General features: G+C 40.0%; 2 protein-coding genes across 4 annotated transcripts in view; one reads left to right on the top strand and one right to left on the bottom strand.

Moving 5' to 3' along the window:
* Positions 1-221, bottom strand: part of VEZT (vezatin, adherens junctions transmembrane protein) — a 41,135-nt gene extending 40,914 nt beyond the window's left edge. For all 3 annotated transcript variants that reach the window (XM_072146589.1, XM_072146590.1, XM_072146591.1), the window contains exon 1: positions 4-221. In XM_072146589.1, the coding sequence (XP_072002690.1) occupies positions 4-39 (36 nt within the window). In that variant the 5' untranslated portion in view covers positions 40-221. The remainder of the gene's footprint in view (positions 1-3) is intronic.
* The window catches only part of FGD6 (FYVE, RhoGEF and PH domain containing 6), a 43,521-nt gene continuing 27,701 nt past the window's right edge, over positions 207-16,026 (top strand). The window contains exons 1-2 of the mRNA XM_072146588.1: positions 207-462; positions 13,887-15,954. Of these exons, the coding sequence (XP_072002689.1) occupies positions 453-462; positions 13,887-15,954 (2,078 nt within the window). The 5' untranslated portion in view covers positions 207-452. The remainder of the gene's footprint in view (positions 463-13,886; positions 15,955-16,026) is intronic.

Raw genomic sequence — 16,026 nt, 5'->3', positions numbered from 1 at the left:
CACCTCAAACACCACTTCTTCATCAAACTCCGCAGTCATTGCTGTCCGCCATGCCACACCGCGCGGCACTCTGGGAAACCGAGTCCTGACCTATTGATGTCACCAGTGAAGCTGCTGAGCGTTTCTGACGGACAGAACTACAATTCCCAGAGACCAACGCTCTCCCCCCATACGATCAGGCTGCTTAGTAGAGTCCCAGTCGCTCCAGAAGGGGGAGACTCAGCGAGGGGTGTGACCAATACACCAGTACCAGCTGGAGGAGAGAGAGGCGTCCCGGCCGTGACGTCACACCCGCTCCTCCCTCCTCCCATAGTGGGAAGAAGCATCTCCTAGCTCCGCCAGGCGGCCCCTTGTCCTGACTGCGGGGCACTCGGCAAAGTTTGTGGCAAGATCTCCCCGAGGAGTAATGCAGCCGCCGCACGTTATTATGGAGTAAAAGCAGATGGAAGAACATGAGTTCTGGTGAGTGCGGGGAAGTACAATGAAGCGGGTGTACCACACTCCTCACATAGCAGCAGGAGGTCACCGCACAGCAGCCTTATCACCCGTCAAGGGCTTCACTATACATTACACCGAGCAAAACACGTCAGATTAATGTGACTTTCTAAGATTCCTCACCAGTGCTTGCTGTCAGTGAATGGAAAGTCTGCAAACATTCCAGCTTGAAGTCACAGGGTGAAAGCTGTAGGGACTACTACTACGTGCAGGCTAGCCCTGTGTTATCTCCTAAAGATAGTTAGTAGCCGTGCCACACAGTCTGGTGTATGGAAAAGTGCAGTGCTTATGTTCATTGACAGCAAACAGAGTGTAAGAACTTTGCAGCTTTGTTCATCTTTAAAATACATTGGAATATAAGTTTTCTTTTGCTCTCTATTCCTTGGTGATTACAGATTTCTCTTATGCTATAGGTGTCCTGCTGTAGGGTTATGGCATACTTTCAGGTAAAGCTGCAGCAAGTGGACAACACCACTGCTGACTTTTTGCGTCATTCAGACCGCTGTGGTTGGTCCGTAAATCACGTCCGTGCACTGGCCGAATTTCCCAGACTGACCACAGAGCCCAAGATGAGCATTCTAGTAATATATCGTTATTACAGTTTGGTGCTGTTGTTTTGCAGAGGATAGACTCTTTGCATCATATAGCACTGTGATTCTCTAGGTCCCATCTTCTGTACTGTGGTTGTTTCGTGAAATCCGGTCTTTGCACGGTCTGTGATTCATGGACCAGCCACAGTCATTTAAATGAACCCTAAACTACCGTATATACTTGAGTATAAGCCAGCCCAAATATAAGCCGAGGCCCCTAATTTTACCACAAAAACCTGGTAAAACCCATATTTTTTTTACTCGAGTATAAGCTGTTTGGGTTTCCAGCACATTTTTCCAGCACTCGAGTGTATATGGTATCTTTCCCTAACCCTCTTACAATTTCTAATCTCATCTACAGTTTATCTAATATGCTAATTTTCTAGAGAGGCTACTGGGGCGTGGAGTAGCCTTGTCGGGGTATGGGAGCAAAGGCTACTCTCCTCCCCAGTCACATCTGCGAACCCTCCCTACCTGCAAGGGGCCAAATTGAGTCTGGCGCGCTGCCGGAGCTCTGTACATAAGCAGTAGTTCCGGCTTAAGTAGCAGACGTGAGCGACAATGTGTGCATGCGCGCCCCACACTGAAGCCAGTGCTCCGGTGGCACGCCGGATTCATCTTGACCTCTAGCAGTTAGGGAGGGATCGTAGAGGTTACGGGGGAGTGAATTAGCCTTTGCTCTTACACCCTGGAGTAGTCTCTCTGGAAAATTAGCATATTATATAGATAAACTGTAGGTTAGTCTAGAAATTGTTGTAGGATTCAGGAAGGGTAGTTTAGGATATTAATGGTAATCATCAGATCAACCTTAATAGGTAGATTCATGATGGTAAGTTTACTTTAAGGGGGAAAGAATTGTTCTAATTGTGAAGCCACTAAAATACACTTGGGGACATATCACATGGCAGATTTTGTTAGATTTTTCTCTCTGGTCGAAATCAATGGAAGGACATCAGTGGATTACAAAACAAGTTTACATTTTCTAACCTTTTGTGACTACGCTTCCTGTGCACTCCTAAATAAAGTCAAAGGAGTTCAAGCTGTTAAAGTGGTTCTCCCAGGAAACAAGTTTGGCCCTAACTTGCTGAACGGTGGGGGACACCCACAGATCACGAGAACGGCTGTCTGCTCTGCTCATCTTGGGGAGCGACAAGGGGTTCAACTGAGGTACCACAAACCCCTGGTTCTCGTGATCTGTGGATCGGGCCTAACTTGTTTCTTGGAAAACCCCTTTAGGCACTGTATACAGCCAGTGTGTCCTGTTTCAATGCTTTTACTCCTGGCTGGCATGTCTTCCTAGGCTTTTAGCATACTTGTATCCTCCCTGTATCCCTGTAAGTAGGCATGTAGATACTAGCTATTTTTAGATTGGTATCACGACTCATTAGGAGAAACAGACAATATATTGTACTTGTCACAGTGCATAGCATTCATTTACCATGTAACTTGTCATGTGTCTGATTCGGTCATTTTGGAGATCAGTGAGGAGCAGTACAAGCTATCCAAAGTCTACAGGAAGGAAATGTTTAGTATTACTGTCTGTCTATATCATGGATATATGGGTCACACTTTGAAGAAGTGAAGAGCTTCCTCTTGTATCCAGGCCTGTGCTCCACTAACAGGATGTTTATTTTACATATTCCAGACTGTAGTTTGTTAATTCCAACCGGAGTCATTTCCACATGTTCCTGCAAAACACTGAAAAGATGTGCTCTGTACTTACTGTACATCAGTATAGCAGATGGCTGAAAAATCAAAGAGCATTTCGAAACAACTGCAACAAAAATTACATTTTTATAGAGTTTTATATCTGTTAAAGGACAGTCGTGTTTATTAGATATCCCCTTTAAGTTGATGCTGATGGAGCTGCTTATTCTTAGGACGATGCACACAATGGCACAAGACTGCACCGATCTGTAATAAAAAGTAGAGCCAGTCTTGGTCAGAAGCATGTGCAAAAAACCTACCGTAAGACAAGTTGTCATTTACTTTGTAACATAAAGGGGAAAAAGGTCTTAAAAGTACAAAATTATACACTCTTTATTCCAGTAGCCAATTTCAGTGTATATTTTATATTTAACCATTTATTAATTGCCAGAACTGGGATGTATAAGTAGAGCATCCTTAATGCCAATGAGGCAATTAAAGAGTCAACTTGTAAATGAATGTCACTCTCCATTCATGAGGGGATGCAGCTAGGTCTTCAGCAGTTTGTGTTGGATTCTAGAGCTGGGCATTGTATACAGGCCCATGAAAAGTTAAAGCAACTTATTCGGCAACATTTCCCTGCCTGAAAGCAGACTCCTCTTCTGGTCCCCCTAAAACTGTCATAGTTTATACAGCAGATAGGATCCTAGCTATCAAGTTTTGTCCATCTGTGCAGGTGTTTGTTCTTCCAAGCTTTGTAGTCTGCTGGGCTATTATTTGATTGGCATATTGAAGGTCAATGGGCATTACATAGGATACGTTTCACAAATGGATACCTTACAGATATTGTGTCTTGGTTAACAATAGGGGATATCACTACTGCAGGTCTGTCCTGAGTGTGACTTATTTATACCATAAGTGGGGGTTTGACTACTGTGTCCCCAGCTTGTAATAACCTGTTACTTGTCTTTCCATTCTTAGTCGGAGGCTGCAGGATGGAAAGACGTAGCTTGTTTTTTGACGTACAGAAGGTATAGTGGCCAGACAACTATGCCTCCGTCTGCCCCTGTTTGTTTATGTATATGCTAAGGGTATACGTTGGGTGCTTTCCCTTTTGTATAAGCGATCTTGTCACCTAATCTTGTGTACAGTATGTTTTGGCTAAGTAAAGTTTACTCTGTAAATAGTAGTGTTGCAATGACTAAATGCAGCTCTAGTGACCACTCATTTTCTTACTTTGTTGTTTTTATATAATCTATCAGGTTATATAAATAATTATTTTGACATGTACAAGTATATTATGTTTGCATGTAGCAAAATGCCTCTCTTGTAATGGGCCCCATATAGAGGATGGACTCCTTCTGACCCTTTTAACAGCTAAAAATATTGGTTGACCCCTTCACCTTATTCAACCAGCTGTTCAAAGATGATGTGCATGTTAAGACCCTTATATCCTGAGTCTGACATCTTAATCCATTTAAAGACATTTATGCATATCTTCTTTGTGCATATTTCATCATATGAAAGTGAAGGCATTTTTAAAATGTAATACACACCTCCCAACTATTGCAGTGTGAAAAAAACCAGGACATTTGGGAGTTGTGGTCATATTCTAGCAAAAAGCAGACACATGAATGGTTAATGCATATATTCTTTTAGCCTGAATTATTCATGTGATCCATAAGGTAAAGGAGTAGATTAATCATTAGGCAGAATCTTTCTCCAGTTTTTATTATCTTAGGAGCTCTATTGCACATTAGATTTATCATAATGGCTTAGACAACTTGATAACTGGCACATGAGGTGAGACAGCAATACAAATAGGGTCTGTATATTGTATTCGGGTGCCCGCAGCGCTCGATCCTAGTTGCCAGGATCCATACCGATGTCCATAGTGGTGAAAAAAGGTGTCCTTTATTCACAAAACAGTGTGATGTATCGACACAGATTTACGAATAAATAACACCACTTTTTCATTGCAACCAAAGAAGTGCTTTTATTTGTGGCATATGAGGTTTTAAAGGAAATCTACCTTTTGATTTTCTGCATTATGAACCAAACATACCTTGAAAATGCTGTAGCTACACTGATGCAGAAACATATCTTGTTTAATTATAAAAGTATGATAATGAGACTCTGTCCCTCCTGTGGCCTGCTGGTGCTTCTCCTCTTACCCTAATTATGCACTGCTCTAGAGAATGATGTAACCACTAAGTTGTCCCTGACAGGCAGAAGTAATCAATTGCTGCACCATCCCCCAGCTGCTATATAGGAGTCATCAAGCTCAGGTTGATTAGTCCTGTCTGGACAGTTCAGGAAGCTCAGTGTAATGTTTTTATGAACGGCAGACTGCATGCAACCCAGCTTTCCCAAGGTCCTGAATTTTATAATGAGCAAAATCACTTGGTTCAGGGATTAAACAAGATATGTTTCTGCATCTGTGTCGCTACAGCATTCTCAAGGTATGTTTGGTTCACAATGCATGAAAACAAATGGTAGATTTCCTTTAATGTGGATATGTGACTTGGTTCAAAGGTTGCAACTAGTTCATAAGTTTTCCTATGCCACTGGAACTAGAGTAGATTTGCACCTAAATTTGTGTGGTCCCCTGTCATAGCACCCCCAAATACAGTACTCATCCTGATCGCTGATTCAAACATCGTGACAGGTGTATGATTACTCTTCTGTAAAAATGTTATTTCAACCTCGGGTTAGTACAGTCTTAGACACAACTTGTAAATGTATCATATATATTGTGTGTTTTAGGAATTGCACGTATAGAAATCTATATTCCACTTTCTTGTCTTTGTAAGAAAAGCATTTGTGCATACAGGGTCCACTGAGGCCTGGTGCTGCAGACTGAATCACTACATGCTCTACATCCGTGTATGTGTGGTTCTCACGGTGGGAAGTCATAGCTATAACAACTGAGCAAAATTTTGCGTGTTGTTGCTGCTGTCTAAGGGAAAAAAGGCAAGGTAAGATTGCAAACATGGGATCGCTGAACAATGGAGACACATTACCTGGTCAGAGGTCTTCAGATTTCTATTGTATTATAATTAACCACATCTTCTTAGAATTACTTCATGGGGATAGGCACATATGCCTCTCACCTAACCACTTCCCACAATGCCCTTTTTAATTTTGTGGTTCCATTTTTTTTTTTTATTTTTTTTTTCTGCTTTTTCTTTAAAAATCCATAACTTTTTTCATTTTTCTGTGTACTGAGCAGTGAACTTAAAGGAAACCTACCACAACAGATCTGAAATAATATATTACATTGTTAAATCAAAAGACGTACAAACATAACTCATATTTGTATATAAAACGCCACAGTGAAATAAAAATCCATTATAAATATGTTGGTCATAAATGCCCAAATATCACACTTGAATAGCAGAAAGTGAAGCAATAAGCAAATTATTATATATGGTCCTGTTAACCACAGAAAAAGAAATAACCACCCATAATAGCTATCTTCAAAAGCAATAGACCTATATATAGTTTTGCAAACTAACTTGGACAGTCTAGGGCAGTGATGGCTAACCTATGACACGCGTGTCAGTGCTGACACGCGTAGCCATTTTCACTGACACGCGGCTGCCTGAGAGTTAAGTTTCATCCTACATGACCAGGTGCAGTAGCCGGGAGGCTGAGAGATTGCACTGAGCTTCCAGCACTCCCCCCTCCTCCTCCTCCCCGGACCGATCTCTCCCCATGTGTGTGCTGTGCCTAGTGTCTCCAGTCAGAACAGGTATCAGCATGGGGCACAGCAGGAGAGGTGACCTGCCCTTACACCCGGGAGAGTCCTCTGCAGATCCTGATAGTTGTGGTGGGGGGAGGATGGCAACACAGTCAGAGGTCACATCGCTGCTGCCTTGTGTGATGTCCCAGCAGCTGCCACCTCTACACTGACCATCTCCACTGCAGGGGCAAGGGAGGACAACCACTCTCATCATATAGTAAGTAAGGTCAGTGCACTGTATGATAGAAGACAGTCATCAGGGCTTGTGTGTCAGTTTTGTGACGTACAAGCCCTGAAATAATTGCAACGCCTTGCAAATCGCCAGACATTGCGATTATTTTGCTCCTCACACCTTCTCCATGCCAAGAGGGCATAAGGGAGATGCAGACAGTGGCACCTGCTCCCTCGCTATAACCTGTGAACTTTCATGACAGAAAGTTGAAAAATAGAAAGAGACACAGGCGGCGCCCCTAGTGTAATGGGTAACTCGAAAGTATAGTAAGGTAGAAAGGGTATCAGCTCACCTGAAGACACCTTGTGTCTTATGCGTTTGGAGCAGATACTTGTTGGTCCGTCTGAGTTCCACTGGTTGTTGGTAGGGTATGCTTCGTCTTCCCGGGGTCTGGTACAGATATACTGCCGGATAGGGGGTCACAGGGATATATGGATTTGGAAAGTCCGGGTTTGTGTATGACGCGCTGCCCCAATTAAGCTAGGTCCGACACAGATAATGAAGTTCAAATATTTATTTGAATGATAAAAGGACTACGTGTTTCGGGGGTCGCCAAAACCGGACATACAGCCCTCACTACAGGACCAACTGTCTTGTTTCTATTCTATTCTGGGCTACACACCGTATCCCGGCGCTCCAGTATTTGTTACGGACCTGAGGAAGGGGGTAGACCACCCCCGAAACGCGTAGTCCTTTTATCATTCAAATAAATATTTGAATATTTGAACATTATCTGTGTCGGACCTAGCTTAATTGGGGCAGCGCGTCATACACAAACCCGGACTTTCCAAATCCATATATCCCTATGACAGAAAGTTCACAGGTTACTAAGCATTTACACAACTGTCTGATTGTAACCGATCTATTACAATGTGTGATTTGCACATAGTAATAGATGATTGGGAAAATCCCCATATACTGCCAGACTGCAGAATGCCAGTATATGGTAGAATCAATCAGACAACCTACAGTTAAAGTACCCTAGAAATTAAATAGTATATATATTTATTATTTAAACTATAAATATCACAAAATTATGTTTTTTTTTTTTTTTGTCAAGGTGACACACCACCCGAGTTATGCTCGTTTTTTTGGCGAATTTTGACACACCATGCTCAAAAGGTTGCCCATCACTGGTCTAGGGGGTATTTAATGTGGATAAATGTAAGGTTATAAACGTCGGGACTAATAATCCACTTGTAGCATATTTCATTGGGGGAGTAAATCTGGGAGAGTCCCTTGTTGAGAAGGACCCGGGGTACTAGTAGATCATAAATTAAATTCCTGCATGCAATGTCAATCAGCTGCCTCTAAGGTCACTAGGATCTGATCAAACTGGAGATGGACCCTTTGGATAGGGATGTAATATTTCCACTGTACAAGGCATTGGTTTGGCCTCACCTGGAATATGCTGTCCAGTTCTGGGCACCTGTCCATAAAAAGGATTCCCTGGAGCTGGAGAGGGTACAACGAAGAGCCACAGATATAAGGAGTCTGGATAACCTCAATTATGAGGAAAGAAGAGTTTCAGCAAAAAACAAAGCCTTGGTCTTGATCAAGACTAGGACTGACGAAGACATAAGGCTTAGTTCTTTGCAGAAACGCATCGATCTGAATCTTTCCCTGTACCGTGTTCATGTAGCTGAGGTGGTGTTTTTAATGATTGAAGTATAAAGTATAGACGTGTTTAGAATTCAAGTGCCAGAACTTTTCTCCGAGTCACTCCCTGGAGCCTCAGATCTCTTTCTTATGGTGGAAAGTTGTTCAAGGTTAAAGGAAACCTACCACTTAAAAGTGGTAGGTTTAGACACATATACATGGCACCAACTCAGGGTGAGCTGGTGCCAGAGCATATTTTTGTTAGGGGAACAAAGCCCCTATCGCCGTTTTATAAGTTATATTAACTTATAACTCGGCGCACCTTACTTGGGCATGGCGCACCATGCGCGTGCCCGTGCGTGCGCCGGATTCTAAAGTGCTGGAGAGCCGGTGACACAGCATCTCTTAGCAATCTTGGGATCATAATGTTTCTGCTTGGAGAGTCCCCACCTACATTCTGGAATTTAAGTAAAATTGTAAAGTAAGGGGGTAAATATGAGACTTATTCTGTGAACATCATTAGGGGATTTAAATTTGAGAACTTTATTTCATGGGTAAACCCCGTTAAAGAGCATCTCTAAGATAAGGTAGGACAAACTAATTAGAGCATATTGTAGCTTCATCTAATTTAATTATTCCTGCAAAGTATATGCCAAAACAAATAGTTGAATCTGTATAATCTAAATGAGGTCTAACGGACTAATAGATGGAAGAGTATAAGGCTGCTAAAGTCTGACAACAAAACAAATGAAGTGAAAATTAGAATTTATTGGCACTTTAACATTAACACCCTCCCTTCTGCTGGAGTTTTGCTTTTTGTCCTAGGGAAAGCCAGTAAATCATCAAAAGTTTCCTTATAGCTTTTGTATCTGGGTAAAAGAAATCCATTGTTCTCATTAGAATGAAGAGTTCATAAAAAGATCAGGCTATTTTCTCAGTGGATCAAGGTTGCTTCCTAACCTTTCTAAAAATAACCATACGATATATGACTTGTTTCTGTAGCGTGCAATATGATGTAACGGGTGTGTGTAGAACATGGAACATACATGTATCTCCATGTCGTCATCTGTAAAGACTTCCAGCTCTGTAATATAACCTTACTAATAATAATATTGCTTTCTTTATTAATATCATACAAATCACTTTATAATATATTGGCCAGTCTGGACTAAAGTTGTCTTGATATATGCCCATTGTCAGGATTTAATGAAGATGTGCTAAAAGAATGAGATTTAAAACAAAAATGATGAATTGGTGCCATTTCCTGTAGACGTAATTGTTTCCTTTGAAATTGATGTGTAGCGGAGAGCTCTATAGCCCAAAGGCAGACTGACTGTGCCGGATGGTGAAGGGGGTTTGTTTCAGTGTGTCATTCCTTTATTGCGATGTCCTTCTTCACTAAGTTTATTACCCTTTTCACTGTAGAGTTAGTGGACACTTGACTGTACCTTGATGAATGACCAGACATGTTCTTGTTGGAAGATTTCTGTAAGAATATATTATCTACTCCTCCATTATAACTTGGAGACTGCCCCTATTAATGAGAAGAAGAGAAAAAAAACAAAGCAGCATGTTTTCCTAAAAACTTGACAAGACATATGCCTAGTACATGGTTGTACAGAGACTCATTATGGATTTATGTAGTCGCGCCCTATAATGTTCTAGCTTGTAGGCAGTGTTTTCTTATTTCCACATAACCTGCAGGTCTGAAATCAATGGTTATTATTTAATGTTTTATTCGTCATGGAATAACTTGTCTATATGGGATTGGATATTGTGATTGCCAAATTTTCAGCATTTTGTTACTCAAAAGTATAATCTGTTTTCATCTAATGAGCTACTACCAATTTATAGGAAGTTTTTCTTTCTATCTCCGTCTGTTCAGTCAGCTCTGAAGCATGGGTCTTCGAAGACCTTTAGTTCTTCTATATAATTTTTGCATATGTATGAAGCCTAAAACCATGAGAAACTACACATATGACCCGCAAATGGGTCATATGGGAAGTTGTGATGTATGGATGTCACAAACGCAATGCCATTTTAAACCCTTATAATTACCAGTGATGCATATATATGTATTGTAAGGAATTCTGGATAAATCTACTTTGTGGCAAAATCTATTTGATATATATAATTGATATACTAAGACGGTATAGGACCATTGGCAGAACAAGTAGTGAACTTATTGGAACCTCAGCTGGCAAATATCTCAAGTAATAGTGGAGTATGAAGCTGTATTAAATAATAGATGAAGTCCTAAAATTAGGAATGAATATACAATAGGTATAACATGCTATTTAGAACAGATGCCTCATTTACCCCCTGCTGTGACCCCCAAAGACTGTGACAGCTGAAAGACAAATTTGTCCTGTTTCATAAAGGGTAAGGGTCAGTAGTAATATAGTAGTTTAAAGTGCATGGGCTCTCCTTAAAGCAGGCACAAAGTGATGTAAAGAGGAAGGACACAGAACATGTAAAATATATAAATATATGTGTATATATATATATATTTCCTTAAATTCTGATATAAAAATATGAGAACAATGATCTACAACACCCTTTATTTTGTGTTTTATGGAAAATAGTGGCTATGTGTGGGTGTAGAAAATGCTGCCTGCACAAATCATTATCCTCATAATATCACATCCTACATGATAAAAACTATCGGCACTTCACTTTACTGTGGAGCAAGTTTTTCAGCCACTTTTACTGCTGTAAATATCTAGACTGTATGCAGACTTGTTTTCTATTGGTGTTCCATAAAAACAATTCTAGGAACATTTTTGAAGACTTGATGCCCAGAATGAACTCCTAACCTGCCATTTACCATACCTGACATAATAAAGCATTCCATTCATTTACAGCAACATTGTGTTGTTAGAACAGGACTGGATTAAACCAGTTTATGATATACATAATATAATAACAGTTTGGTTTGGAAAATCCCTTTAAATAGTTATACAGCTTTTTCTTTGTGGACTGGAAATTGATGTCCTTATGCATTCCATGTAGAGACTGTCATAGATGTGCATACATAGACTGACATCTGGACTGCAGTGACTCTGTATTGGGGCCAGTGCACATTTCCGTTATTTCATTAGTGTTTTACATTTGTTAATGTGAGCCAAAACCATGTGCTGCATCGGTTATGTGTGTGTCGACAACTCCTAATGCAAACAAACTGGTTAGGCCTAAAAGGGGTTTTGTTAAAATTAATATTTATACAAACAGCTGGACCACCCCCCTACAATCCAAAGAACTCTACATCAGCAGGACCTAGGTTTTGGAGGAACCACAGAAATCAATAGAGAGTAGGATGGATATAGATACAGAATAGATACAGGGTGGCTCATCAGTAGCCAAGGGCAATCTAATATTTCCTGGCTACCAATACCCATTACTTTTAAATACTGGCACTTAGAACAACAGTTCTGTGGTTATTCGAAAAAGAGGAAAATCTCTCAGGATTGTGTTGCATGCAATATCCTGTCAAAGATTCTTACAAAGCCCCCGTTCCCTACTGTAACTGTCAATATATCCAATTTGAGAATCACAGAGGATCAGAGTTATGGCACTCCATCTCCGGTTCTCATAAATCATTTCATAAATTGCATCCCTAATACAAGGGCACATAAATTATGCCCATCTGAAAGCATCCTTAGTTATCTCATTAGTTTGATTTAGAGGCATATAGTTATTGATCAGAATTAAATTTGTATAAGGGGCATAAAATTGTATACCTGTATTAACCCCATTAAAATCTTCTGCAGAAATTGCAGATACAGATTTATTATTCCATATGGTACATGCTCCAGTGAATATAGATATGAGGAGGATAAATCTTCACAATATCACAGGTGTCTGTTTTAGAAAATATATTGTTTTATAGGAGGTTAGTATAATTCCATGTTGTAATGGAACATTATGTTGTAGTTTTATCTATACATAACAAATATGTAAAGGTTTCTATATCTGGAAACCTCATGGCAACGAAAGGGTTATAGAGGTTACGTTATTCATAGAGATGAGTGGACACAGCTTTGTGCAAATTGTAGCCATGGCTATTTGCTAGCAGCATCTATTTGCCAGATTGGCTGTTTGGCCAACAATCCGGGAAATATGTCCGGTAGGGCGGCCGAACTCATCTCTAATCATTAACTATATTTATCCCCTATAAATATACGATCATGGGGGGGGTCTCATCTGTTGGACCCCCTGCAATCTGCAGAATGGCAAGTACATCTTATCTGTTGTGGGCTTTTAGTTTGGCCTGTTTACTGACTAGAGCTTTGTCCTGTGCGCTATTGACTCCTATGGGACTTCCAAATCGGTAGACCCTGTGCTATTCATTCAATCTGTTCTGCTTTAAAATCTAGATTTATTAAGGTCTTCCTTCTAGAAGACCATATCAAATATTTGATACAAAAAAAGTTTATAATTCAGTAAGAGTGAGAGTTAAGAGTTCTAAATTGTCTACATCTTTACAGTGTAAAGGCTTCTCAGGAATAACCGTGATCCATGCCTTTTCACAACACACTAGTGCTATTTTTACTGCAAGTCACTTGTGGGATTATTTGACTCACATCCTTTCTACATATCCGCTTACTGTTATGTATCCGTACAGCTTTTTCTATTCAAAAATTATGAGAATTTTTACTCGTAGTACAAATCATATTTTGTTTGCTTTTTATTCTTCAGGCTGCCTTTTATAGAAACACAAAACTCTTTAATAGATAGATGGACACATACATAACAACTGTGTTATCTGTGATGTTTAGTTTGTGTATATGACAATGGGAGAAGTTCTGGCTAATGAAAAGGGTCTAAATTTAACAAAATTAAGTGAAAACTTGTAGAAAAAAAGGTGTATGTTGGAATGTTTACACGTGTTAAATTTTTTTGTGGAATGACAGACAGAGGTATGCATAATGAAATAAGTTTTGAATAAAATTAAAGGGGTTTTCCCATGAAAGAAAATTCTCACATTTCCCCTAGTGATGTTAACACAATAAAGATCAGTATTAACCCCTTACTTTACAATTGTACTCAGTTTTATTGCTGTTTTAGCTCCTATCACTTCACATGCTGCTCAGTGTAATATTCCAGGGTGTGGGCGGGGCCTCTCTAGCAGACACATTACTGTATTATCCATCTAGTTCTGTGGGGTGACAATTTGGTTACATTATCAGGGTACAGGACTATATACACTTTAATCTGGCTTCTGTACTAACACACTGACAATAGAGAGAGATGAGACAGATCAGAGATGCATGAGATGATTACACAGAGGCTGATAGACCATTACACTGTTACAGTCTGGGCTCTGCTACATCGTTGGTTGATATCTTTGAAATGCTGCATTTTTGTTAGTAACTGTAAATTAGAGAATGTGTGTTATTTTGTTATCCTGAGTACATATAAGAAACTTGTCTTCGTGGGAATACCCCTTTAACTTTAAGATTGTGATACTAAATGGATTTTTTCAACTTTAAAGTATTTGTTTACCTGGATACTATGACTCAATATGACAGTTAGTAACAATTTGTTATTAATCATTTTTATTCCTTCTTTTCAACAGATATTAAAAAGCCTCCAGTAGCCCCTAAACCTAAAAATGCTGTGGGTTCAAAACCTATCCCACCACCTATTGCACCCAAGCCAGATATAGTCCAACCTAAAGTGGTACCAAAAAGATCAAAGCCAACAATTGCCCCGAAGCCAAAAGTTATTAAAAATGTATCTGAGGACAAATTGCATAATGCCATCAAATCAAGTACTGGAAACAAAGAGCGCAAAATCTCTGAAAACCTGTCCACCTGTAAAGTAGACGTGACAGCCAGTAATGAAAGCCCCACATATATCATCTCACCATGCTTGTGTAATAGCGATTGTAGTCACAAACATGAGAATGGGGAGTACTTGCAGAAAAATCATAAAGCAATAGAACAGCTAGAAAATTTAGAAAATAAAAAAATCTGTAGGCAACCTATTCCATGTGTAAGAACAAGACGAAAACCTTGTAGTCCACAGGCAAAACCTTCAAAAGTAATCCAAGCTAATGTAAAGGCCAGCATTACTGAAGTTAAGTTCAGTGATGTATTACCCCATAATATCAATGGTTATACCTGCAGGCAAGAAAATGCTGAAGAGGCGGTGGAGATTGCCAGCTGTAGTATTTCTGCATGTATAGCTGGTAACACAGAAAATCCTCAACCTGCTACTACTTTTACTAATGGTGCCTCTCCAATTCAACCCAAACCTGTAGATAATGTGAAAAAATGCAATGGTTTATTAGTTGACAATAAACCAATAAATACAGAAGAAAATGCAAAGCTCAGCCTTCTGTCACGGACTCCTCCTCCACATAAAAAACTCCCCATTCCAAAACCAAGGAGGCCACGCACACCGTGTTTAGTGCGACAAGACTGTGTAGATGGAACTGAAATTGGTGAGAACTGTGTTCAAAACGATACTGAACAGGTACAAAATGGAGTCAACTATGCCACAGTACTTAGGGACTCTTCTGATATGCCCGTTACAGACAGGGAAGACCATGCGGACTCCAAAAGTATGTATCCTAACAATCAAGATGGAGATCAGCATCGGAGTTTAGGCATTTCATTAATTCCAAATAATAATAGAGAAAGTATTGGGTCTTCTGTTGAAGAACTTCTAGAGTCTGAAGAAAACAGTAACTTTAAAAGGCATAGTACTTTATCCATGAGTTTGCCAAAGCAACTGAAACTGACGTATGAGCAGCAATTACGTGTAAACCGTACTGCTACAGAGAAAGAAGATGGACAAAGTGTAGGCTCACCAAGAGTTGCTCCTAAGAAGCCTCAAAGATACAGCTTACCTGCAGCTGGACTGCTCAAGAAAGCTGTTTCTGAGGAGAGACTCCTGGGTTCTAGTAATGAAGTCACTTTCCATGGTATTTCAGGGCAGGAAGGATACTCCAAACCATTACCAACATCTGAGAAACCAGTATGGAAGTTACAGCACCCAATTTTACCTTTCTTGGGTAACCCTGAGACGATAAAGACTTCTTCAAGTATCGAAGTGCCAAATCCCATTACCAAGCCCAGGGCTAAATCTTTATCTTCTGTTGATATGGACAGAATAGACAAACCCTTACCTGACAGCCCTAAAAAAAATTCCTTAAAGAAGTTGCTGAATCTAAAGTTATCTGTATGTATGATAAAAAGCGACTTTCAGAGGTTAATTTCTCGAGGCAATCTGCTGGCAGACAATGTGACTTCTGATATATTTTCTTGTACTGGTCACTCTACATCCCCCACTTTAGGTAAAAAGATGAAACCTGCAAAAGCACAGTCTACTGATTCGTTCAGTCCGTTATCGAAGAAAAGACAGAAAAACAAGAACGAGTTCAACATTGAAAACAGCCCAGCCTCAGTGTCTTTAGATGAGAACCTGCTTTCAACAGGTAGAACGCAGGTGGCATCTTCATTGGACAAATCCGATCCCGATATACCTGAATATGAAAATATTTGCCACTATGAAGAAATCCCAGAATATGAGAACCTGCCATTCACTCTGGTTTCAGATGTATCTGAATGTGATGGAACAATTTATGAAGTTGAGGACCCAAATGAAGCTAGTTCTGCATCTGTGAATGTCATCCACAGGTATGGGGCAAATAATATCAACTAAAATATATACCCTATATATGTTGTGTGAGATGTGTAGAGTCTGTCTGC

This window comes from Engystomops pustulosus, chromosome 4 (genome assembly GCF_040894005.1).
Source record: "Engystomops pustulosus chromosome 4, aEngPut4.maternal, whole genome shotgun sequence".
Lineage (NCBI taxonomy): Eukaryota > Metazoa > Chordata > Amphibia > Anura > Leptodactylidae > Engystomops > Engystomops pustulosus.
Note: the sequence above shows the minus strand (reverse complement) of the source record. Positions and strands in the feature narration are given on the sequence as shown.